This window comes from Balaenoptera acutorostrata, chromosome 8, assembly GCF_949987535.1.
Source record: "Balaenoptera acutorostrata chromosome 8, mBalAcu1.1, whole genome shotgun sequence".
Lineage (NCBI taxonomy): Eukaryota > Metazoa > Chordata > Mammalia > Artiodactyla > Balaenopteridae > Balaenoptera > Balaenoptera acutorostrata.
In genome coordinates, this window is record NC_080071.1 from 54744417 (window position 1) to 54772023 (window position 27607).

General features: G+C 38.3%; 2 protein-coding genes across 9 annotated transcripts in view; one reads left to right on the forward strand and one right to left on the reverse strand.

The window, feature by feature from the left end:
- SLC39A10 (solute carrier family 39 member 10) overlaps nt 1-9307 on the forward strand; it is a 97406-nt gene extending 88099 nt beyond the window's left edge. For 7 of the 8 annotated variants that reach the window (XM_057551042.1, XM_057551041.1, XM_057551039.1 and 4 more), the window contains 2 exons: nt 295-485; nt 6501-9307. In XM_057551042.1, the coding sequence (XP_057407025.1) occupies nt 295-485; nt 6501-6659 (350 nt within the window). In that variant the 3' untranslated portion in view covers nt 6660-9307. The remainder of the gene's footprint in view (nt 1-294; nt 486-6500) is intronic. The other variant, XM_057551044.1, reaches the window with a different exon arrangement.
- The window catches only part of DNAH7 (dynein axonemal heavy chain 7), a 249393-nt gene continuing 231086 nt past the window's right edge, over nt 9301-27607 (reverse strand). The window contains exons 61-65 of the mRNA XM_057551036.1: nt 25116-25346; nt 22325-22477; nt 20715-20892; nt 11967-12070; nt 9301-9735 (exon numbers count right to left, since the gene is read on the reverse strand). Coding sequence (XP_057407019.1) covers nt 9529-9735; nt 11967-12070; nt 20715-20892; nt 22325-22477; nt 25116-25346 — 873 coding nt within the window. The 3' untranslated portion in view covers nt 9301-9528. The remainder of the gene's footprint in view (nt 9736-11966; nt 12071-20714; nt 20893-22324; nt 22478-25115; nt 25347-27607) is intronic.

The following is a 27607-nucleotide window of genomic DNA, read 5'->3' on the forward strand; positions in this document are numbered from 1 at the left end:
TTTTCTATCCTTGCCCCTTGGTGACCACTGAGTGTTCTCCATCACGATAGTTTTATCTTTTTGAGAATATCATATAAATGGAATCACGTATAACCTTTCGGACTATCTTTCAGCATCATGCCTTTGAGATTCACCCAAGTTTTTGCATGTATTAAGATTTAAGTAAAAAGTGAAATTTCATTATAAAAGTATATCTTTTTTATGTCATTCTTAATTTTGTTTTTTATTGGTGTTTTCCTGAATTTGTGTGTAAAATCCTGTGGTTGTAAAACTCACATTATGTCTTAACTGCAGGTGATTTTGCAGTTCTTCTTAAAGCAGGCATGACTGTAAAGCAGGCAATTGTATACAACCTCCTCTCTGCCATGATGGCTTACATAGGCATGCTCATAGGCACAGCTGTTGGTCAGTATGCCAATAACATCACACTTTGGATCTTTGCCATCACTGCAGGCATGTTCCTCTACGTAGCCTTGGTGGATATGGTAAGACAGCTTATTTTATATTTTTGTTGTTATACTAAATCTGTAAATAGAATGCAACTTCCAAAAATGGAAGAAATCTGGATGTAGTTTGAAAGACTAATAAATATAACCCATTTTAAAGACATGTGATATCTTAAAGAAAAGACATTTAAGTAGGAGGATTCCTTCTTTGGAAACCAGTTATCCTAAAGGTTTTTGACCAAATAATATTACTACTCAAAGTAATCATCAGTAGTATTTAAAGATACAATTACAGAATTATTATACTACTTTGAAGGTTTTGTAATATTGGGGTGGAAATGTTTTTTTGTTGTTAACAAAATAATTCTTTGAGCTTGCTTTATAGCAAACAAGAAGGAAATACTATACCTCTTAGGTAAGCCAGTCTTCTGCAGGAAATGGTGTATATTCCAAGGGATTTATGTAATTTCCCTTATTTCTAACTTCAGTTTAAAGTTAATAAATCTAAACACTAACAATTAGGTTTTTTTTGTTTGTTTTGTTTTTTAAATTTTTATTTATTTATTTATTTATTTATGGCTGTGTTGGGTCTTCGTTTCTGTGCTAGGGCTTTCTCTAGTTGCGGCAAGCGGGGGCCACTCTTCAGCGCGGTGTGCGGGCCTCTCACTATCGTGGCCTCTCTTGTTGCGGAGCACAGGCTCCAGACGCGCAGGCTCAGTAGTTGTGGCTCACGGGCCTAGTCGCTCCACGGCATGTGGGATCTTCCCAGACCAGGGCTCGAACCCGTGTCCCCTGCATTGGCAGGCAGATTCTCAACCACTGCGCCACCAGGGAAGCCCCAACAATTAGTTTTATTTTAATTTTACTTTAATATCCTAAATATGTTAGGCAGTGCGTTTGCAGAACTAACAATTTGGTTACTTTGTTTTTAACTAGATATTGTATTCACTTTTCTTTCTGGTGGGATCTGTTAGATAGTCTCATATCAAATTATATAACCTAAATTTTTAATGACTATTTATTATAGAAAGTTGAGAAAATAAGAAAAAATAAAAATTATTTATATTTTGTACCTAGAGGCAGCCATTTTCCCCCTCTCTCCTTAGGCCTCTAATACCTCATTTATTGTTCTCATGCTCAGCTGATGTGACCTTGCTTCCTATTCCATGGAGAGCACCGAAGCCACCAAGACCAGTTCCAACCAGCTCTCCTCACCATTTCTACTCATTTCCCTATATCGATGCCTGTTTAATGTCGTTCTTTTTACTATGAAGCAGTTTCTGTTCCTAGCTAGAGCCAGCTCTTTCAAACTGTTCCCTAGACCTTCTCTATCCCCTCTTTCACTAACTCCCTTAAATTTCCCCCTCTTTTTCCTGCATCATTTGTTTTTCCCTCTCTGCTGGATCATTTCTATCAACGTATAAACCTTGTTACTTTTCCCATCTTAAAACGGTAGGGGAAAAGGATCTTTTTAAACTCCAGTTTCAGTTTTAGCTACCACCCTATTTATTACTCTCCTTCCCTGTTATAGCAAATCACCCTTTCTTGTTTTTAAATTCTCTTCTCTCATGAGTCTAGCTCATCAGGTTTTCTCCCTGACTGCTCTGCCATGTTACTTTGTCAGATCTACCATTGACCACGACATTGCTCAGTCCACTGGTCACTTACCCTGCCCATCTTCATTTCACTTGTCCTAACAGCAGCATTTGGCTGTTGATCATTCTCTTCTCTTTGGAATGCCTCCTGGTCTGTTGGCTTCTGTACCACCACCATTTCCTGGCTTCCCACCTTTCTAGCTTTCTTATTAGTCTTTTGCTGGATCTTCTTCTCTTCCCTTACCTCTGAATGTTGGTGAAAGGCCTCTAAGTAATCTTATCTAGTCTCATGGCTTTAAATATTTATTGGCTGATAATTCCTAAGTTCACATCTTTAGCCCAGGCCTTTCCCTTAACTCCAGATTAGCCTGTCTACCTGCTTACCTGAATATCTAAAAGGTGTTGCCAACTTAATATGTTCAGAAACTAGCTCTTGATATTTGCCAACCCTGCTCCTTGCACCAGTACCTCCTATAGAATCCCACATCTATTAATAATAACTTTATTCTTCTGGTTGCTCAGATCAAAACCCTGAGTATCATTCTTTGACTCCCCTCTTTCTGTCCTTCCCACATCTGCTGAGGGCTCCATCTCCTCATCACCTCCACTCCACTCTCATTCCAGCCACCATCATCTTTCTCTTTCTAACTGTTCTCCCTGCTTCTGCCCTTGCCCTATCCAACACACCTTGGGAGATTATTTTTTGTGTGATCCTTGTAAGATTAGATCATGTCACTTGTGAGCTTCAAATCCCTCAGTGGTTTTCCATCTCATTCAGAGTAGAAGCACAAAGTTCTTCTTTTGACCTTCAAGGTTTTTAATCTTCCTGAGCATTTCTTCTCCCTTTCCATCCCTAACTTCCTTAACCTTACCTCACCTCCTCTCCCGCTCCTCTACGAGGCACACTCTGCCTCAGGGCCCTGGCTCCTGCTGGTCACTCCTGTGGAATGTCTCGCAGACATTCTCCTGCCTAGCTCCCTCACTTCTTGAGGCGTCCTATCTAAAATTCAGTCTCTACACCAACATTTCACATCCTCTATTCCTACTTTACTTTTTTTCCTTTGCACTCGTATCTCAGTCTACTAATAACACATTAAACATTTTATTTATTGAGCTCATTGTGTGTCCCACTATAATATCAGTTCTGGGAAGGCAGGCGTTTTTGTCATATTTCATTTACTGCTGGAGATGTAGTTCATAATTAGTTGAATGAAGAATGAATGAGCTAATTCTTATATTAGAGAGCTAAAAGTGTAAAAAGAACCAGAGAGTCATCACAGTATGGATTTATATTCTAATGAAGAAGAAAAGCAGCCATTAATTATAATTCTTTGGATACGTGTTATGATAGAGCGGTGCAACGTGTTTGTGGAACTACAGAGGGAGGCTGGCTAAAAAACTGGGTAATAAAATTAGGGAAGTTTTTCTGGAATAGGAAATTTGAGCCAAGTCTTAAAGAAGGTAAAAGAGTTTATCGGAAGCAAGAGGAAAGGGCATATAAGAAAATAGAATAATAAATAGCATCATTCTTTGACCAGTGAGTCTACTCCTGGGACTGTATTCTGAGGAAATAAAGTAAAATGATTACTGCTAATAAAACAAGCAAACAAATAAATAAAAATAAAACCATATGAAAATGTTCTTTGCAGAGTAGTTATAATGTCACAATTGGAAACACCTAAATATTCTAGAAGACAGGGACAAACTATCCACATATATTTTAGGGTTCATTTAGGAAATAGATAATATATCTACAGTGTCATTAATTAGGTAGTTGGTGATCGGATCGGATGAGTCACACAACATGCCATGCTAAAAAGATTAAAGCTTATCTTGTCAATTTTGGGGGACCATTAAAAGGTTTAAGCAACAATGACATTATCTCATTTTTATTTTAGAAAGACCACTTTGGCTATAAGGGGGAAGTTTTTACTGATGTATAGTCATTCAGTAAGATAGCAACAGTACCAGAAGTTTTAGTACCTTTAGGATACCCAGTTGGAAGCATCTGGTTTTTTGGGGGCTTTGGATAGCACCTGTTTATCAACCAATCTGGAGCATTGTTGCACGTTAACAACTGTGGTCATAGAGATAGGTACTGGCTGGCTCTTAGCTGTGGTTATGACAGACAATATTGGTGTTGGCATTCAGGATAGAATTGAATGTGCGGAAGGCACTATGGTGCCTCTTCTTGCTGGTATGTGCACATATCTAGAGGGGATATTTCTGTGAAACATACAATGTTTATGCTTAAATATTAAGGAAAGTTAGAACTGAAAGTTTTTGTAACAATAAAAACTTGGGGAAAAACGTAATAAAATAGTCTTCTTACTAAAACCATAGGTAGGAACTTGCCAGTTTTAGTCTTAATCCAGGGGTTGGCAAGGGACAGATAGTAAATATTTAAGCTTGTGGACCATATAGTCTCTGTCACAATTATTCAGCTTTGACATTTGTAATGGTCTCTGTCACAACTACTTAATTCTGCTGGATAAGAACAGTAACCTCCACTAGTGTACACTACTGCCATAGACTTCTGAACAGAATAGATGACCAGCATGAAGTACTTCTTAAATAGGACCCTCAGGAGATTGTTAAATATACTGTAGCACTGTCAGAGCATGGTAGTTGGATTAATTGTACTCATTATTTAACAATGATTAATGGCGTTTCTTCCTAGGCAGGCATTATGTACTTACCGCTACATTTCTCGTCCCTAAACCCCAAAGCACCAAGATATTGTTTGGAGTAAAGCTTAGTGTCAAATAGAGAGTAGCGTATCAATGTCATCTTTCTGTAGATATTCACTGCAAACTTGAAAAAGAAACCAGAAAAGTGAATGTGAAAATTGGAAATAGTTCTTTTGCAATTTTGATTAGGTTTGGGTGGGAAGAATTTATAATCACATACATTCCGTCTTCAGCAAATCTTTTACTTAGACACGTTAAAGATTTAAGTTTTAGACTTTGAACTATGGATTTATTTTTTTAATTTTTTTAAATTTATTTTTTTGGCTGTGTTGGGTCTTCATTGCTGTGCACGGGCTTTCTCTGGTTGTGGCGAGCAGGGGCTACTCTTCGTTGTGGTGCGCGGGCTTCTCATTGCAGTGGCTTCTCTTGCTGCAGAGCACGGGCTCTAGGTGCGTGGGCTTCAGTAGTTGCAGTATGCGGGCTTCAGTAGTTGTGGCTCGCGGGCTCTAGAGCTCAGGCTCAGTAGTTGTGGTGCACAGGCTTAGTTGTTCCACGGCATGCGGGATCTTCCCGGACCAGGGATCGAACCCGTGTCCCCTGCATTGGTAGGCGGATTCTTAACCACTGCGCCATCAGGGAAGTCCCTGAACTATGTCTTTTTTTTTTTTTTTTTAATAAATTTTATTTATTTATTTTTGGCTGGATTGGGTCTTGGTTGCGTGCGGGTTTTCTCTAGTTGCGGCGAGCGGGGTCTATTCTTCATGGTGGTGCACGGGCTTCTCATTGTGGTGGCTTCTTTTGTTGAGGAGCACAGGCCCTAGGTGTGCGGGCTTCACTTGTGGCATGAGGGCTCAGTAGTTGTAGCTAGCGGGCTCTAGAGCACAGGCTCAGTAGTTGTGGTGCACGGGCTTAGTTGCTCTGCAGCATGTGGGATCTTTCCGGACGAGGGCTCAAACCCGTGTCCCCTGCATTGGCAGGCAGATTATTAACCACTGCACCACCAGGGAAGTCCCTGGATTATTTTTAAATGTAATATATGCTTGTGCTTTAGAAGTTGAGCTGTACTTTTCAATGCACTGTGCCTTTAAAGATATTGGAAACTTTAAAATTTTTTAAATTTTATCACTTATGAGAATAGAGTACACTGTGAAGGCAGTGTACATAACTTGGTAGTAGTTCTGTTGTGTAGCCTTGATATACTATTTTCTGTGTCTGTTGTCGGAAGGAAAATAATGGCTTCTAAGGGCATAGAGATACCAATTTTGGAATTGTCTGTTAATGTGTACCCTTGATGAAATGTGCAGTTGGAAACGAGAATTTTAGATGGAAAAGGGTGAAGAAATGATACAGTTTTGAATGAAATATCCCCCAAAGGAATCTTACTTTCTCAGTGAGCTTAAGACATATTAGTAAATGTGGGAATTGTGGTGTTCTTTTCTGAGAGTCTTATTTGCAACAGTAACTTGTCTTATACTTTAGCATAAATGTCAGTGGACAGTAACTTTAAAAAAGTGACTAATACATATATTATGTGCATTTGTTGGGGGATGAGGAGGGTACAGATACAGTGTTTACTTAGTACACAGCTAGAGCATAAAATTTCTTAGTGTTTGACTAATATGTGTTATGGTTAACATTGTTTCAATAAAATAGTTATTAGTAGTTGTGCTTTAGTCACTAGTTTTCTTAACTAGGAAAATGTAAAAAAAAAAAAAATGAGCAGAATATTATACAAAATTGCTTTAAAACATTTAAAAAATATTTTTTAGCTTCCAGAAATGTTGCATGGTGATGGTGACAATGAAGAACATGGCTTCTGTCCAGTGGGGCAATTCATTCTTCAGAATTTAGGATTGCTGTTTGGATTTGCCATCATGCTGGTAATTGCCCTCTATGAAGACAAAATTGTGTTTGACCTCCAGTTTTGACCATTCCCAGCAATCACTGCTGATGACAAGAATGTTACCATGCAGCTTTGCATCTGTTCCTCGTACTGTAAGCACATTGCTCAAAGAAAAGTCAGTGGCTTTTGCACTGCTTAGAAGTTCGTAGATTTGAGCCTGACCACAAAGACCGGTGCTCAGTACTGTTTTCCCTGCATGAAGGGGTCTTTTAGAAATATAAAGCTTGTGATGAAGAAAGGAGAAAACGGGACTCCGTGAACCAATGTTGATATAGGTTTGATTAAGACTTTTAAAAAAAATAATCATATAAAACACTAAAGTAGTCTCTTTATTAGTAGAAACTTCTGTGGCTATGCAGAAATAGAAATTGAACCAAAAAAAATCACTTAAACTTTAAAAGTATTTTAAATGGACTTTGGGCAGACTTTTCTTTGTGCTAAAAAGTGAATTGTAGTGTCCTTTAATTCAGCCCCATATATACATGTGGTAATAGGGATCAACTTGACACAGCTTTGAATCTGCAGAAAGTAGACTATAGCACCTAGAGGAAAGCTCAGGCTGCATTAGAATATGGATTTAGCATTGGGAAAAGCCCTTATTCTTGAATCTAGAGTTACTATTTTTGTATATATTTGCATAGGATCTAAACTTGCAGCCTAAACTACTGAAATTTGTGATTGTACATTTGTGTGAGCTTCAGTTTAATGAAAGATTCATAATGGTTCTTTGTATTAATATTATACTTGGTGTTTGGGTTTTTTTTTTTTAACTTCTTTTGTTTTTGTTTTGGGTTTTTTGGTGGGGGTAAGGGGTTGGAGCATGTGGTAAAATGTTTTTTCCTTAAAATTGTAACCCTTTAGAAAATGTCAGCGAAATGAAGAACCCAAACATGGTCTAAATGTTCAGATTTCCTTTAGTTATTTGGGAAATTTAAGTTTTAAATGTACGCAGTGCTCTACCAGTTTGGCATTGGAACCTAGAGCACATGCTGTGGCTGGCGGTAACGTTGTAAGGCGGCAAGTTTACCGTGTCCATAATCCGTACGTGGAGTGTCAAAACGGATATGAGGATGATCTCCGTTGATGCCATGGCTGTCATGGTACCAGGTAACTAACTTGGAAGATGCATTTAAGTTCAGTAACTCAGCTGAAATCACTTGATCATTTTGTGCCAAGATATGCTGTTGGTGCCTGATAGGGATTAGTCTCTTTTTTTTTTTAGGTGCCCTGTTCTCCTGCCATAAATTGTGAATGATTTGTGAGCAGTGCAAGCCATGTTTATCCTGAATTTTTGACCTAATAATTTGTAGTATTAATCATATGCATGTAGCTCTCTGTGTGCCACATGGTCTTCATTTATGCCAGGTAAACTGTATTTGAACTACGTGCAGGCAGCTTTGTTTGTTTTAATCTGCTTGGCTACCTGTGTGGCTGCTTTAAACATCTTATTGTTCAGATATTTAAGAGCCAAACTCGTCCCATTCCGTTTGAAATGTAGTCATTTAGCCCTCCTCCTTTCCCCAGTTCCTTTCCTCTTACTCCATGAACTTTAAAACAAAAAACAAAACTGAAAGCAGCACATGCATTCAGGTATTAAGAGTATTGCCAGTGTTTCTTCTTTATGCTGTAAGCAAGGGAGCTTATTAGATGTTATTATTTCCTTAATTTATGCCTGAATTTGAAAAATTATTTCTGGCTCTCTCCATGGCCTCCTGTGACAAGTAGGCGTTTTATACGTAGATTACTTTCAGCATTGGGCACTGAATTAGGACAGTCCTCATCTCACTGCTTGGCCCCTCAAGCAACCTAGCTAAAAGGTGCTGATATCTTATTTAGTACTGCCAACTTCAAGTGATTCAAATATCTTGCTTTCTGAACCAAGATATATTTGTAGTTCATTTTGGGGTTTTTATGCCCAAGGAGGATTCTGCATTCCAGCATTAAATCTGCTTATTTTTAAAACTTTTATGAACAGCAACAGCTGGAATATACTCCCAGACTTAAAAAGAAATGCCTGATCTAAAGCAAATAGGTTATGCTGAAGTATATAAAAGTTTTATATCCTCTCAAAACTGCTATTATCTTTCTTTATTTGCTAGATTTCTTTAAACTTTTAAGAGGGCTGTAACAGTTGCTGCTAGTATTTTGTTTAGGGCTCCACCAGTATTTAGTTTTTACATCATCCTAATGTATAGTTTCAAGTCTTACTAGACAATCTGAATTCCACTACATTTCTCTGGCTCCAACATTCCATTTAGCTTGACCAGTCTAATTTAACATGTGTTTGTTGGAGGTCATTAATGTTACTTGTACAATGCTGTCACTGTGTGACATCCATATGACTTTTGGTGTATATCACATTGCATTCAATCAGCTGTGACTATGCTTAGAAATACTATAGTAAGTAGATGCAGTGTGAATTTATTCCATTAACAACAGTAAGTAAGTCAGTCAGTCAGTGGCTTAAATGTGATTATGGTCCTGCAAGGTGATACTTGCTAAAATATCATCTAAACTTTTTTTTTGTTGTAACTGAATCATTTTTTTTTTTTAATTTATAAAGCTGGAAATGATGAAATGCTGTTTTTTTTTTTCTTTGTCAACAGTGGTGTGTCATTTTATGGATGTTCCTAATGCTTATGGAACGCTCCCAAAATAAAGTTATTCAAAAAGAGCAAATATACCAGTGTGTTTTGTTTAGTCTTTATGTTAGATTCCTTACACTGAAGTATGAATCATTTTAAATATAGGCTGCATTTGCACATAAATGAACTTAAAATTAAGTATAACTAACTAGTCAAATTGATTTAAACCAAATAACTTCTTTAAAAAGTAAAATAAATATAATTTCTACTCAACCATCTAACAGGAATAGGGAGATGGCACCTTCTTAATTATGAATTAAGTTGACATAACAGTGCTACACCCCGTCCAATCCAGTGCTCCTTGGGTTGGTCAGAGGGAAGAGTCATGGCAATCACAAAATTTGTAGAATGGCCAGTGGTGGACAGTGTCCCTCTCCGCTCACTTGTCTTATACAATGGGGCAGTATAACTTGGTCGTTCTGGTATATCTACCCTCTTACAAGGCTTTAGCCACATCTAGAAGAAAGAAAGTAGACAAAATTTAAGTCAAGGCTGTTGTTATATTTACATATATTTGAACCTAATATGGAATTGGTGGCCTAAAGTTTTAGTTACGTCTGCAGATCTCTATGGGCTAAATCGATTGTATTTTTGTCAGCAGTGCTGCCATTGCTCAAAACATTTTTTTTAGAGTTCCCAGAGCTATCTTCAGAGCCAGTATATACGAAGCTAAATGAGAAAAGAGGCATTTTCACCTGCTCTCTGAAAAAGCATCCTACCCATCTCTTCATCATCTCCCTACCATACCTACCTGAGGATGACCTTCGGTGCTTACAATAATAATAAAATCAGGTATACTTTCAAAGCTTTGTTTATCTGCCACCACTGATATACTCAAAATCATGTTGCTTTATCAAAGGCCAATCCCAAAATATTCTGAAAGGATTTTTATCGGTGATTGTAGAACTAGATCGCCTCCCCATGTTACGTGGCTATTTTAAAGGGCCTGTTACGTATATTGTGCTGTTTAAAACATAGTTGCCTTTATAACACACTACAAGCACATTATTCTTAGAGAGTCATTAGCCAAGTTCCTAGAATGTTAAGCATAGTTGAACCTCACCAAGCTCAGTAAGATTTTAGGGCAAGTTGATCTCTGAATATAAGAGTAAAGGACAAACTGTCATCAGAAAGGTGAAACAATGTTTTTAAAACTCGAATTCCTTTTTCCAGTAGTAATAATATCAATACTTGAGGTGATAAGTCTTGACAGCCCCACTGTTTGGAGCCCTTTTTCTGGTTTCTCAGGTTTCAGCACAAATTGTACGAAGGAGCTAATTAATAAGGGTGCTAGTCTCTCTCCCACATAACTGGAGATCCATAAAGCAGTTTTTCAGATATCATTAAATACAAGGACTTGCAACCCTCAAGTTGGACGTATTTCAACTAAGTGGATTTTTTTAATGAGAATTTTTCTTACTAAGTGACTTCCTTGTTTGGGAGAATTATCCACTTATAAAATCCTTCTATTCACCGCAAACTTAAGAGTTTCCATGTGAAAGAAAAAAATTGATCCAAATCAACTTCTGAAATTGCAAACATTTGCCCTTGTGACTTTCAATTTGGGTCCCATATGTGAAACTTTCTCTGCCCACAGTATCTTGGTATATATGGTAGGTTTCTTGCAATTGGCTGTCAGCTGGTCCCTCACTGTACCTGTTAGAGCTGCTCTGAAGGATTATTGCCTTTGAGTAGCTCCCAGTGTCCCACAAACAGAATTCATGTAAAATTCAGCCTATATTTTATCACTATCCCAGACCACCCCTTCAAATTGTGTGAAAATCTATCTAGTCATCTTCTCATGATGCAGTTAACAGAAACTTAGTATTTATATAGCTTAGTATGCCCATGCTGAAGACGGGTGCCTAGAAAAAATTTTTTTATGTGTATGGTTTTCATATAATAATCTTTTAATCTGCAAGTTTCACATTTTTAGGTCAAGGTATATGTAAGAAAAAAAATCATAAACATATGTATGTGTGTGGATGTGGATATATGTATACAGTCAATCCTCATTATTCCTGGATTCTGTATTTGCAAATTTGCCTATCACTAAAATTTAGTCCTAATCCTAACGTCAATATTCTGCACTTTCATAGTCATTCACAGGCATTCTCAGAGCAGCAACAAATGAGTCACCAGCAACCATGTTCCCAACTGAGATTGAACCTGGTGACATTCTGCCTTCTTGTTTCAATTCTCATAACTATAAACAAGTATCCTTTTGACGGTTTATTTAATGCCAAGGTTTTTGCATTTTTGTGTTTTTTGTTGGTGATTTTGCCGTTTAAAACGGCCCCTGAGTGTAGTGCTGAGGTGCTGTCTAGTGTTCCTAAATGCAAGACGGCTGAGATACGCCTTATAGAGAAAACACTATAAGCTTTGTTCGGGCATGAGTTACAGTGCGTGAGTTCAGTGTTAATGAACCAACAGTATATATTACGTAAGGTATCTTTAAACAGAAACACAAATAAAACAAGGTTATATGTTGATCAAGTAACAAAAATGTGACCATAGGATCACAGAAACTTAACCTTATATTTCGCCTAGGAGTTCAGTATTCACTAATTCAATGTTTGAAGCAAGTTTACAGAACACAACTACTGTGAATAACAAGGGTTGACTGTATATGTGTATGTCCTTGTATAAAATAGCCTCCCATGTATATATCATTAGAAAATACTAACCACAGGCACTGTATCATAAAGAACTTTGGGATGTGATTCTGCAAGTTTCTTGATCTTTCTATTCCAGGAAGCTCCATCCAGAAATAGTCCATGAATGAAAACACCTAAATATAAAAGAAGCAGGTTAATACAAGACTTTACATATGCATATTGATTGAGTTCTGAAGCTGAACTTCCTGCCAGTGAATGCTGTGCAGATGATACTAGGTCAGCAAATGAAGGCCTGCTCTAAAATGAAGGCAATGTTCTAAGTTTGTGTTAACATTCTTACTTCAAGAATAGCTATACTTTGCCTAGTCAATTAATTCAGTAAAATTAGATGTGGAAGACAAAAAGAGGAAAGGAATTTTAAATTAGTCTACGTGAAGTTCTCTGGGCGAACGCTACCAGGTTTATATTTTAATTGACCAATGAGTATAATGTTGTTAAGAGTCCACAAAATCTACAAGAAAAGGTCTTAATGTAATTGTAGGGATCCAGTGGCTTCTAGGCAGCATGTGAACAAAATACCCTTCTGCTGATGTCTAACGTCCTGAGAGTTAAATTTCTCCTCCCCTTTTAGAATCTATTCTCAATCCAAGGCCACGCCTCAATCTGTATGCAAGAACACATGGGTGAACTCCCTCCAGAATGCAATGTCATACACAAACAGCTGAAGAACACAAATTAAGGAATCCATGAAACCTGGATCACATGCCCTGGCTATCCACTTATGTAAAAGCCTCATGAATTGAATCTGGGTATCTGCACATGAAAATATTCATTGTAATTGTTACACAGATATGAAGAGAGGCAATGAGGAACTTAGGAAGACTTAGGTTTTATCTCTCAATGTGCTGTGTGACCTTCAACAATTCATTTAACTTTAGACCTGTTTTTTATCCAGAGAACAACTGGAAAATATTTGTAAAACAATAATGCCTGCTTTGTCTACCTTGTAGAGTTAGAATCAAATCAGCTATACTGGTGAAAGCACTCTTTAAAAGTAGGATATAAAAATCCACTTGGGCAGTGCTGTCCAATAGGACTTTCTCCAGTGATGGAAATATTTTATATCTGTGCTTTCCAATATGGTAGCCATATTTAGCTATTAAACACCTAAAACATGGCTGGTGGGACTGAGGGGTTGAATTTTAAATTTTATTTAATTTTGGTTATAAATTTAAAAGGCCACATGGGGATAGCCCAGTGATGGATGTTAAGGGAAGACTTAACCCTTTCTTCTCTCCAGGTTTTAACTGACGGAAAGCATAGTTGGAACAAAATGTCAACTTTATTAACTGGCAGAGCACTTGTCCAATAACTTCCCAAGTATTACTCTAGTAAAGCTGAATTACAAAATGCATCTTGAGCCTGGGGCCAGGTCGGGGGGTGGACCTGCCTGCAGGAGCGAGAGAGGTCTGCAAGCACATCCTACATGCTAACGTCTCCAGCCAGATCTAAGCCCACTGGCCAGTCACAATAATAGATGGGAACAGAGAAAGTAGAGGAGACCCTACAGACAGGTCCCAGAGAGCCATTTAATACCCTGGCCTTGCTGACTTGTAAGCACAGCCCAGTAAATCTCTGACTCTAAGCAACGGGATGATCTATTCCTTACGTGGGAAAGATTATGTCATAGAGAGTAAAGAGAAGAGTTCATTTCAACACCTAAGAAAAGTGGCAATAGGGATAAAAGTTCCCTCTAACCTAACAACAATTTTATAAGAAATGTGATGGGGACAATCAAATACGTTTTTGTTTCTCATGGTTAATAAGGGCCTTATGGAAAACACAAAATACAAAATGACAGGAGATATTAACTGGGTCCTGTTTCACAGCTGCTCCTGCTCTGTGAGTCACACCTTTGCCTCTGTGAGCCATGGTCAGCACAGGGTGGTGGCCACAGCATCGCCAGGCCCTCTCGTTCACTCCTTCCTGTCCCCTTCCTGCTTTGTAGCGCTCTCCCTGTTGATGACTCTGAGTCACCATGTAGTGCCCCGTAGTTCAGATAAGATGAATCTTAGGCAAACACATCTAGAATGTATGATGCTAACTCTAGGTAGATTGACAATGGCATTGTGGCCACTTTAAAAGTCACTTTAAGAGTGAGTAGCTTTTCTCATGACCCCAAAATACACAATACCCCACAAAAGACCTGGAATAACCAAAGCAGTCTTGAGAAAGAAAAACAGACTGGAGGAATCAGGCTCCCCGGCTCAGACTATACTACAAAGCTACAGGCATCAAAAACAGTGTGGTACTGAAACAAAAACAAATAGATCAATGGAACAGGATAGAAAGCCCAGAAATAAACTCACACACCTATGGTCAATCTACGATAAAGGAGGCAAGACTATACGATGGAGAAAAGACAGTCTCTTCAATAAATGCTGCTGGGAAAACTGGACAGCTACATGTAAAAAATGAAATTAGAACACTTTAATACCATATGCAACAATAAACTCACAATGGATTAAAGATCTAAATGTAATACCAGATACTATAAAACTCTTAGTGGAAAACATAGGCAGGACACTCTCTGACATAAATCACAGCAAGATCTTTTTCAATTTGTCTCCCAGAGTAATGGAAATAAAAACAAAAATAAACCAATGGGACCTAATTAAATTCAAAAGTTTTGCACAGCAAAGGAAACCATAAAACGAAAAGACAACCCACAGAATGGGAGAAAATATTTGCAAATGATGTGACTGACAAAGGATTAATCTCCAAAATTTACAAAGAGCTCATGCAGCTCAATATCATAAAAACAAATAACCCAATCCAAAAATGGGCAGAAGACCTAAATAGACATTTCTCCAAAGAAGGCATACAGATAGCCAAGAGGCACATGAAAAAATATTCAGCATCGCTAATTATTAGAGAAATGCAAATCAAAACTACAATGAGATATCACCTCACACCAGTCAGAATAGCCATCATCAAAAAAATCTACAAACGGGCTTCCCTGGTGGCGCAGTGGTTGAGAATCTGCCTGCTAATGCAGGGGACACGGGTTCGAGCCCTGGTCTGGGAAGATCCCACATGCCGCGGAGCGGCTGGGCCCGTGAGCCACAGCTGCTGAGCCTGCGCGTCTGGAGCCTGTGCCCCGCAACGGGAGGGGCCGCGATAGTGAAAGGCCCGCGCACCGCGATGAAGAGCGGTCCCCGCACCGCAACGAAGAGTGGCCCCCGCTTGCCGCAACTGGAGAAAGCCCTCGCACGAACCGAAGACCCAACACAGCCAAAAATAAATAAATAAATAAATAAAGTAGGGGAAAAAAAAAATTATTAAAAAAAAAAAAAATCTACAAACAATAAATGCTGGAGAGGGTGTGGAGAAAAAGGAACCCTCCTGCACTGTTGGTGGGAATGTAAATTGATACAGCCACTATGGAGAACAGTATGGAGGTTACTTAAAAAACTAAAAATAGAGCTACCATATGGTCCAGCAATCGCACTCCTAGGCATATATCCAGAGAAAAAACATGGTTTGAAAGTATACATGCACCCCAATGTTCACTGCAGCACTGTTTACAAAAGCCAAGACATGGAAGCAACCTAAATGACCATCAACAGATGAATGCAGTACATATATACACTAGAATATTACACAGCCACTAAAAAGAATGAAATAATGCCATTTGCAGCAACATGTATGGAGCTGGAGATGATCATTCTAAGTGAAGTAAGTCAGACAAATATCGTATGATATCACTTATATGTGAAATCTATTAAAAAATGATACAAATGAACTTATTTACAAAACAGAAACAGTCTCACAGACTTAAGAGAATGAACTTATGGTTACTGGTGGGGAAGGGTGGGGAAGGAGGGATAGACTGAGAGTTTGGGAATGACGTGTACACACTGCTATATTTCAAGTAGATAACCAACAAGGACTTACTATACAGCACAGGGAACTCTGCTCGATACTCTGTAATAACCTAAATGGGAAAAGAATTTGAGAAAGAATAGATACATGTATATGTATAACTGAATCACTTTGCTGTACACCCGAAACTAACACAACATTGTTAATCAACTATACTCCAATATGACATAAAATTTTTTAAAAAAGAGTAGCTTTTCCCATGATGTTTAATTTAACATTAGGTAAATGAGGTTGACTTCTTTATGAGCCCCAGAACCAGGCACATCCTGAAGTTTGTGTGAGGAGACAGACTGTCCACTGGTAGAGGTGAGAAAGAAAGAGAAAAACTGTGCTTCTAGCCCCAGTTGTTCTCAGGTTGGATCTGTGTTCCTTCCCTTAGGGTCCCATGAGAAATTGTTCCTTGGGAAAAATTCCATTGCTCCAAATCATTCCATGGAATCTCCTTTTCTTCCTGGTAATTTGCTAAGCACGAAGGAAAAAGCTGGAATCACAAAAATGCTAAGCTGTGGATATCTGTATTTGGGGGAAAATGTCTGTGTGTGTGTGTACAAAATAATAAAATTCATGACTTAGTGAATCTCTATCAGCTACTGTAAATCAAACCTGGGCTGATTCTTTGGTATTCAGTAAACTGGTTTACTTAACTGATGGCTACTCTTTACTACTGGATCTTGGAACACTAAATGGTCTTTATTGATCTTTAAATAAGTTGTACTTTATACCTGCTCCACTGTTTTCAAGATAATTTTGGATTTTAATAAATTTGGATCTTTAATAAGAGCAGTTGTGGGTTAAATTCGTAAATCAGTGTAAACGGAAATACCAACTACCTTGTACAACATCTGAGTTTATATATAACAATTGGAAATTCAATAGTTTAATCTTAGATATTAACTAGTTTATAAACTTCAGGTAATGCTTTTTTAACTTCTATCTTTTAACTGAGTTCAAAAACATAACTTTGATGGGCAGCATATACTACTCAGACTTCAACTCAAATGCCATCTTCTGCCTTTTATCATAATGATATGAGGAAAATTGAGGGAAAAAAATTATTCCATCTGATTTAAATACTTAAGAATCAGCCACAGCTCTTCAAGAAAACTTTCCTTGAGAAATGTGTTGATGTTTTCAAACTTCTACAAAAATAGAGAAATAGGCCAAAGAGAAAGCAGCTAGCTAAGCATGAGAGCCAGATGGCCTGGCTCTGACTCTCAACTCAGCCCATTGCTAGCTGGGAGACCTTGGGCAAGTTATTTAACCTTTCAGAGCCTTAGTTTTCATCTCTGTGTAATGGGATAACAGCAGTATCTGTGCCAAAGGGTCACTGTGAAGATTAAACATTAAGGGCTGGGCAGTTTCTGGAACCCGTGGTGGTACAGAGCAACTCACAGTAAGTAATCAGGCCCTCCCTTTGATTTGCCGGTACCCAACTTAAACACTCTCCCCCTTCTTCCCAAATACTTAGTTGGAAACAAATTATTTATCCTTCTTGGTATGTTGCTAATCTATCTATATTTTGACTTTTAGGAGTGAGGGGCAACTCGGACTTCTATTTATTGGTCTCTTGTAGCATGTAAAATAGTGAGCTGGACAGAGAAGGTTTTTTTTTTTTTTTTTTAAGGCCTATTTAATTAAAGAAACAATAAACTAAACAACATAGAAGGTTGTTAAGCGCCCTTCAAGCATGCAGCAATATGCCCATTCTCAGTGTGCTAGGAATAAAAGTATTTTGAACAAATGGCCAGATTAGTGATGGGTCAGGCATCTACACCTGGAGGAAAATGATTCGTTTTAAAATATCACTTTTCCTAATGATCTTTCGCTCCTTGAATCTATTGTTCTTCAATGTGTTTGTGCAATAAAACTATTCAAGTATTAAAACTACAATAAACAGTAGCTTAGAAGTTTGGGTTAGATTCCATGAACGTGTAATAGATTAAAGCAGCATGATTTTTGGAATTTCTGTGGCAGCATTTGAGGGCCTATTAGGTGCCAGACACTGACAGAAACTAAGGAAAAAAGGATGACAGCAAACAAGGTCACCAAGGCCTCTTGGTGTTTGTATTAGAGTGGAGGAGAGAGACAAAAAGGAAGGAAATGAAATAATTACAGAGTGTGATTAATGTTTTGAAGTTAATAAGCAAAGTTGTAAGAGAGGTTAACAAGGTGGAGTGAGGGCTTCAACAGATAGCCCTCACTTCAATTATTTGTAAAGCAAATAACTGCTTTACAATGTTGTATTAGTTTTCTGCTGCACAGCGAAGTGAATCAGCTATACACATACACGTATCCCCTCCCACTTGAACCTCCCTCCCCCTCCAAGCCCACCCATCTAGGCCATCACAGAGCACCGAGCTGAGCTCCCTGTGCTATACAGCAGGTTCCCACTAGCTATCTGTTTTACACATGGTAGTGTATTTATGTCAAACCCTAAGGAAGTGCTTTCTGATGAACTATAACATATGCTCAGACCTGAAGTTTGAGGAGTGCCCACCATGCTAAGTCTGCTTAGGAATAATACTACAAAGATCCCAAAGAGAAAAGAGCTTGAGGTGATCTAGGAATTGTGAGGAGGTCCAGTGTGCCCTGTGTGTGGTGGCGCAGGATGAGCTCCAGAGGTAGACAGTGGCTGGAACGTGCCTGGCCTCATAGTCATGGTAAGGGGTTTAGAGTTTATTCTAGCTACAAAGGGAAAATGTCATTATTAACTTACTTAGTCGTCTGAATTTCAATGGGGGCTTAGTGATGACACGATCTGTTTACATTTTTTAAAAACTTCTGTAGAAATGAAGGATTATAAGAGTGTAACAACACTTGTAGGAAGATAAGAGGCTAGAGCAAAAGTCTGGATAAAAAGGGAGGCGGCAGGAGGATTGTAGATGAGCGACTGCATGTGATGTGAGTATGTGAGGGGGCAGAAGAATGAAGAGTCCGTGGGTTTCTGGCTGGACAGTGGTGCCGTTTGTCGAAATTCATTATAAGTTTTACACATCCAGGAGAAAGCAGAAGCGGAGATGTCAGGCAGGCAGTTGGATACAGAGGTCTGGAGTTTAGAGGAAAGATCTACACTGGACATTCAAATCTGGAAGATATAATCCAGGAGGTAATATTTAAAGACACAAAAAGTATGAGGTCACTTGGGGAGAGGATGCAATGAGAAAAGAGAAATGCAATTGGGGTCCTTGGGAAATCCAACATTTAGAGGAGGAATAGCTAGCAAAAAGCATGAATGTATCCGGTGAGAAAGGGAAAATCAGGAGAGGGTGATGACTTAGAAACAAAGTGAGAAGAATGTCTCTAGAAAGAAGAAGTTGTCAACTGGTAAAAACTGCTAAGAGGTTAAGATGAAGACAGAAGAGAATTCATGGGATTTGTCAACATGGAAGTCATTAGTAATTCTGAAGAGCATCAGTTGACTGGAGAGGATGAAAGGTAGACAGGAAAGAGGGAGTGAGAAGCTGGAGACGGCACGAGAATTGTGCTGCAAAGGGGAACAGAGGTTATGGGACAGTAGCTGAGGGGATACGGATGTTTAGACAAGTGGCATTTGTTGATTTGTTGTAAGATGAGAGATTCTGGTTGCATGCTGGTAGGAATTATCCAGTAGTGAGAGAGATAACTGCTGATTCTAGAAACAGAGGGTACAACTGAAGAATAAAAACCCTTGGCAGGAGGAAAAAAATGAGATCTGGACTATCCAGCGGATCTGAACTACCAGAGGGTGCAGCAGTCAACAGGTTTATGGATTTGGTTGTGCTAAAAGCCCTATTCTGATGGCTGCTTATTTTTTCAATGAAGGATGAGGTGAGATGTGGGGGCAAAGGGCAGGACAAAGAAGGCATACGTGGTTGCTTTGAGAGTGGGAAAGCAACTCTTCCAGGGAACAGTAGTAGGACTGCTTCATAGTGTTATGACCCTCCTTGAGATTTCTGACAGTCAAGGTAAAGTAAAACCACCCAGCACAGTAATAGGATTATTACACACTGTTGTGATGACACATCTACCTGTTAGTATCTTCCACCAGAGTACAGATTAGTTGAGGGTCAAGATCCTGTCTACAGTATTCACTGTTGATATTCCCCAGTGTCTAATAGAGCGAGCCAGTGAATTCACCATTCAGTGATGAATAAGGAAGCAGGATTATCTTTGACACATTAGTAAAAGCAGGGCATATTAATGATCATTTAGAAATTGTCATTTAAAGACAACACCATTTTGGTAAAATTAGGAATCGATAGTATTTTTAAAATAATACTTTTGAAAGGTAGTGGCCCCTTCCATTAAATTTGAAATAAAACATTAGGGTGGCCACTGAGTATTAAAAAGACAATTGATTAAGAAAATAAATTTCCTCACAACGTTTCAATCACAGAACATATGCTCATATTAGCTATTAACTGTATTAAATTTTGGAAGGACGTATATAACAGGAAACAACGCATATTTTAGGAGTCTGCAAAGGTGTGCTCTTCGAGGCACCAAGAGATCCTTCTTTTTAATGCTGTGCTGCCTTAATTCCCCAAGGTCACCATAAGACTGTGGTTGATTATCCCATGTATTGTTAATTTGATAATTCCTTTCTACCTAACTTTTTTTAGAAATAACTTCAAAATTACACAATTTTGTAAAACTAAAACAATGCAAGGGACATATACTCCTTATTCAGATTAATTTCATCCCCATTTATTTTCTTACTCTTGCTCTCTCTTGCTCACTCTGTCTCTTCACAAATTTTTTTTTCCTTAACCATCTGAGGGTAAGTTACATACGTGATGATTAAATTTTTAACAGCTGGGTAAAGTGAGCAAGAATGTTACATTTTTGTTCAGTGTTGAAATATAAGCCAACTCATTCCATCGCTGCACTTACCATCTTCCGGAGCATGCTTGTATTCTTTGTCTTCCATCACTTCATAGTCAAACCCAAGAAGATCAATAGGGATGGTGTATTTCCTGGCATAGTTCTGCTGGGCACCAGTCAGGAAGGCTTGTGTGAAGAAGAAGCCAGAAAGCCAGAACACTGGAGGAGGGCCGACCTCATACCATTGCTGTGGTGTCAAAGCACAAGTGTCCTGACAACAGGGTCTTCAACTTTGAATGCAACATGGCTTAATACAATTTGCCACAAACACTCCGCCTATTATCTTCTAGGTAAACTAATAAGTAAGCTAACACTTTGAGGAATAAAAAGTCATACTCTCAAAGTTTGAAAAATAAGCAGCATATTCAGCATTCGTTCTGACTTCAATTTTGTATCCATTGCACCAGCTCATGCAATGATATGAATCATAATGTGCGTGAATGCAGATACAAATGTCTGTTTTATACATGCCCAGTGATTCCTTCAGAAAAGCTCCATACAATATTGAGTTTCTAATATACATTATTGCACGCTACATCATGTTGTTTAATTGAATAAAATAAGATCTCCCTACAAGGTCTGGTCAGACGACAATGTTTTTTTCACTTTTTTTCCTCTCTGGTTATTAGTACCCGGTAGAATATTCCTTTAGAAGTTTTCCCTTCTACTTCACCAAAATACAGTGAATCTAACATATGAAGACATAATATTGTACAAGGAACTTCCAGAAGATACAGGGTAGTGAGAGCTTAAGATCTTTATAAATATCAAGATATCTGGATATTCTGTTCATATCATATATTATAACAAGTAGTTGAGTTACTGACTCTAATAGTAAAGTATAGAAGTCAGTCTGAAGAAGTGAATTTGAAGAACTTTCCCCTATAAGAATCCAGGGTACAGTCTTCACTTTTCAAAAACAGTCTTAATCCTTCAGTACCAAGTCTAGTATCAAAGAAGGCCTATATTATGGAAGGGGTGTTTTGTCATTTTACCCCCGGAGAAATTTCCTCACGGGCAATTTTTGATGTATTATGTATAGTACCTAGGAAATTAATCAATACTTCTAAGAAATATAATTGTTAATAATAACATAGTTAAGCACCAGTATTGCCAGATAATTAGGAGGCTGGCTTCTACCCACTCTACATTTCCAAGACAATTAGCCTTTGAGGTTATTACTGACTTGGGCTGAAACAGCAATCTAGTGATTTCATGACCTGGAGGGGTGCTGGACAAGGAAGAAATAATTCTCCTTACTAGTAGCTTGTCTGGCTTTCTAAGATGCTGTGCTGTAGGAATCTCTTTTAAAACTAAATATTTAATGGAAGTATCAACATAGCCAGTCCTTTTCTCTCTTCAAATGTCCTTGGCTTGAATGTCTAACGTCACTGAGCACAAACACCTGCTCCTAAAGAAGCTTTCAGAGATTCCACTTCCAATGTTAGTATTCTGACAATTCCATGTAACAGTTACACAAACTATATGCAATATTGGGTAGTGGTCATTTGTGCCTGGGATGCACAGGAAAACGAGAGTAATACTCATTACGTTAGGCATCCTGATGAAGAAAATGAAATCAGAAGAAACTTAACATATGAGCATTTGGATGAACTCACCTGCAAAAACTTCAGTCTTGCAAGGAAGTCATTCACATAGCTCCCAAGTGGTTTGAGGCTTGGGTATGATTTACCCATCCACATTCCTGGAATTTTGACATTCAGAATGCTGCTAACCACTTCCTCAAGATCTGTAGACATCACTACAAGCCCCTGAAACACATTTAACCATCGTTTAACACAACTGTATTCTAGATTACGAATAATTTTATAATTATATTCGTTTACAATTATGATTAGTTAAGGTTGAGCCATATAGCAAAAAAAGAAAAAGATATTTTCTTTTGCTCACAAGCTGTGGAGTCTTTGAATTATTCCTTAGAAAAATATTAACAATTGTAATCTAATCAAACTTTAATGGAAAATTTCTTTTATTGAAATATAATTGACGTACAACATTAGCTTTAGATGTATGACATAATGATTCAATATTTGTATACATTGTGATCATCACAGTAAGTCTAGTTAACATCCATCACCACACATAGTTACAGCATTTTGTGTGTGTGATGAGAACTTTTAAGATCTACTCTCTTAGCAACTTTCAAATATGCAATACACTATTATTCACTATAGTCACCAAGCTGTACATTACATCTCCATGGCTTATTTATTTTGTAACTGAAACCTTTTGACCCCCTCTACCCATTTTGCCCACCCTGGAAGATCTCAGCACTTGGCTTCTCACTAGCTATTAAATCACAGCCTAACTTTGACTTAGTTTAGTTGTCCATTAAATGGACAATTAATATATCTCTGTCCTGCCTTCTTAAAAGGAGAGTGATAAATATAAAATGAGGAAAATGATACAAAGTGCCTTGAAAGGTTAAAATATCCTGGATTGCAACTATGAAGTCTAATTGATCTTATCTCATTTTGAAATGTAAAATAGATCATTTCATTTCATTGCTTAAAACTCTCTGAAGGCTTCCCTTTACCTTTACACTTTAGAATAAAATTGAAGATCCTAAGAGATGGTAACACTTTGAGGCCCTTGAAAATTTTATTTGATCCTGCAATTGGGCCAGTTGCCATCATCATTTCTGTTTTCTTCATAGTTGACAATATAAATTCCAACTAACATACGGAAAAGATTTTAGAGAAAATTTAATGGATTAAACACCCACATTTCATTTGCCTCCTTCCCCAAACCCTGAAACAAGAGTAAAGGAATTTATTTGTTAGAAGCACAAGCCTAGGGACTTCCCTGGCCATCCAGTGGTTAAGACGCCACACTGCCACTGCAGGGGGCGCAGGTTCGATCCCTGGTCAGGGAACTAAGATCGTGCATGCCGCGGCGTGGCTAAAAAAACAAAAAACAAAAAAACAAAAAGCCTACAAGTGCAGGAAAAATAGGAAAAGGCAAGGCAATATTGGGAGCTAAAAAGCATGTGGACTGTTGGTAGTTGACTTAGTAGTCAGGAGAAACTGGCAGATGGGAAAGTTAAGAATCGACTAGATATACACTAGGATACTCAAAATATCAATATTTGGAACTGATGGCCCTAGCTGAAAGGGAAGAGAGGAGGGCGGTGCTAGAAGAAGATTGTTGAAATCTGGCTTAAAAAATAGATTCCTGGGTCTTCTCCCACAAAACTGTACATTATCCACCTTGAATGAAACCTGGAAAGGAAAATGAAGACATCCCTACAGTGGAGGGGATGCCAGGCTCAGGTGGGGTCAGAATTCCCATACTGAAATCAGGAATTAAGTGAATTCATGTGTATTGGTTGCTGAGCTCCCTGAGGCCTGTTTCCCCTTTTATCTCCCAGAATGCGGAAAGCCAGGCCTTCATCTTCCAGGAAGGATACAGGGAGGACCAGGTTAAGGAGAAACACAAGACACTGAATACTTCTTAGCCAAACAGCCCAGCCAGGTGATACCACAGCCAGCCGGGCCGACTCCTCTCTCCATAATAACTCGTATCCAACCACTCTTCTCCACCTCCACTGTTACAAGAAACCAACTCAGCTGGACTACTTCAATCACATAATTGGGTTCTGCCTGTGCTCTTGTTTCCCTACAATCATTTCTGCAGTGGTCAGAGCAAACTTTAAAAATATAAAATAGATCATTTCATTTCATCACTTAAAACCCTCTGAAGGCCTCCCTTTACCTTTACACTTTAGGATAATATTGAAGATCCTAACCTTGGCCGACAAGGCCATCATGAAGCCCGTGCCTTCCTCTCTCTGTCCTACCACTTCCCTCGTGCTCACTCTACTCTAGACAAGCCAGCCTTCCCTACCATGCTCCTGGACCACGCCAAGCTGATTTTCTCAGGGCCTTCATGCTGTCTGGACCCTCTGCCCAAACGTTCCGTGGCTTGTCCCTCCCATCAGGCCTCTCTCTTCAGAGTGGCCTGACCCCAAAAGACTGTTTCCCACCCATCATTCTCTGCATCCTTATCCCATTTTATTTTTTTCCACTGAACTTACCAATGACTGAAAAAAATAAATTTATTTGTTCATTTTTTAATTGTTTGTCTCCCTAAGAAGTAAGCTCTATGAGAGCAGAAGCTCTGTCTTACTCCTTAACATTTTATGCCTTCTTAGCATATATTCCATCCAACAAACGATCGCTATAGGTACCACATTCTATACTCATTTACACATTTATTAACTGTCAGCCCCAGAATTCTATACACTTTTTAAGGGCGGGGATTTTTTTTTTTTTCTATCTCCGGAACCAAGAACAGTGCTTTCACAGAATTTGTGCCCAATAAATATTTGCTGAGTAAATGAATGATATGTTTATTTCAATGATTTTCCCTTGCTGTACTTCTCCTTACCTTGACTGCTTTCTGGATGTTAATGCATGATTCTCTTATGGTCTGCAGCAACTTATTGAACCGTCCCATCTCTTGGACAAGCACCGTGTTCATGCTCTGAGTGTAAGTGGTTGGGTATCTCCTCATTGCAGACTCAACATCAAAGTTGTTTGGAAGTTTGCCCAAGATGTCACCAGCGACCTCATGCGCTACTTCATCCGATGATTTTGCACCAGCCTCTGCTGAACGAGACTGGAAAGAATCCAAACTACGAATCAGAAATCCTCATAAAAGTCTAAGAATTGCTGGATAGGAAAACTCCTAAAGTAAATTTTATAAGAATGAGTACTATTGATACTTTGCTATTTTAACTATGATTCTTCTCCCCACGAGATTTATTGAAGTGTTGATAACAGGCATGGGAATGGAGTTTCGGGAGAAAAGCAATTGTTAGAAGGTAGAAGGTCATGTACAATGTTCAGAGGCAAAAGAGGGTCTGGAGGAAGCAAACAAGCTGCACATTGTGCTGCCTGGGGGTCAGGGGAAGAGCAGATGATGCAGACAGAGGGAGAAAAAGCGTTCATGTTGGGGGTGGGTGGTCAAGTGATGACGGGCATCAAAGCCCAGGAGGACAAAATCTGGTTTTGCTTTGAGAAAGCTCGCCACAAAATATATTTGGTAATAACTCTGGTTCCTAGTGGTTGCCAAAAGCAGAGATAGAGTTTTTTTTTCCCTTGAACCAAGAGGGCAAAGAAAATAAGCTCATCTCCTCTAAGCAGTTGGAAGAGTTATGGCGATAAGGCAGACTTTAGGGATTCACACTGGAAGCAAGGAAGGGGAATTTCATTTCAAGTTTTATTTTTTACGTTTATAGTGACACCATGTAAATGAATCTATATTTTCTGGGAAAACCCTTTAAATCCTCAGAATAAATGAATGTGTGTGTGTGTTGAGAGAGAACAAGCACTATTAGAATATAAATGAATATATCTCATACTTTTCCAGTCCGTGGAAATTGTGTTTAGTCTTATTTCAGATTTTATATTTTCTAGTGTCTATATTGGCTCTATTCTATAAATATTGACTGTTACTTCTACTTAAGTTTCTAGTGAGATTTTTAATGCTACCTAACACATTCCTATGAAGTTGTGCAATAAAAAAATTAAATGTTGGTAAGTGTTAATTACATGCTAGCAAAAAAAGGGATCTGCCAATATAGTAATCCTTTATCATGATCCCCAAACATTAGGTTTACAAGTAAGTATATAAAACAAATTACAGAGAACAAAGACGGTAATGAACATTTAGCCAAAACTAGTGAAATATCTATTTCCGTTGCATTTAAAGAATCATATGCTGATTTCTATTTGTATTTTGACGTGCATACAATATACTATAAACTCAACCATTCCTATTTTCTAACAAGAGCTGTGCCTCCACCAAAAAACCCCGAAAAAAAAAAAAATCGTAGCCCTATAGCCCTTCAAAAATGTAAGAAAAATAATTTAGTAACACAAACATTCTTATACCTATTTCTCACACACCAAAATCACATAATTGGGGGGGTTTGTTTTAAAAGTAATATCCAACTGATATTGAGAATTAAGAGCAAAAGGGTGTTATTTATTTGTAATTATATAACTGAGCTTTCTTCCTTTTTACCACCTTTCCTTAGAGTTTTCACAAACACCGTTTGAAATCTAACGGTCGTATCCCTTTTGTTAAACAAAGAAAGATAAGTGGGATCCATTTTCAAGGAGACATCATGGAATTTAGCCTTTCCATTTCTAGTTTCACAATATTTTAGGTTGAAACAATTTTCTTATTCAAAAGAGAGTCTGGCACACTATCAAACTCTTAGAGGAAAACAGGCAGAACACTCTATGACATAAATCACAGCAAGATCCTTTTTGACCCACCTCCTAGAGAAGTGGAAATAAAAACAAAAATAAACAAATGAGACCTAATGAAACTTAAAAGCTTTTGCACAGCAAAGGAAACTATAAACAAGATGAAAAGACAACCCTCAGAATGGGAGAAAATATTTGCCAACGAAGCAACTGACAAAGGATTAATCTCCAAAATTTACAAGCAGCTCATGCAGCTCAATATCCAAAAAACAAACAACCCAATCCAAAAATGGGCAGAAGACCTAAATAGACATTTCTCCAAAGAAGATATACAGATTGCCAACAAACACGTGAAAGGATGCTCAACATCACTAATCATTAGAGAAATGCAAATCAAAACTACAATGAGGTATCACCTCACACCAGTCAGAATGGCCATCTCCAAAAATCTACAAACAGTAAATGCTGGAGAGGGTGTGGAGAAAAGGGAACACTCTTTCACTGTTGGTGGGAATGTAAATTGATACAGCCACTATGGAGAACAGTATGGAGGTTCCTTAAAAAACTAAAAATAGAACTACCATACAACCCAGCAATCCCACTACTGGGCATATACTCTGAGAAAACCATAATTCAAAAAGAGTCATGTACCACAATGTTCAC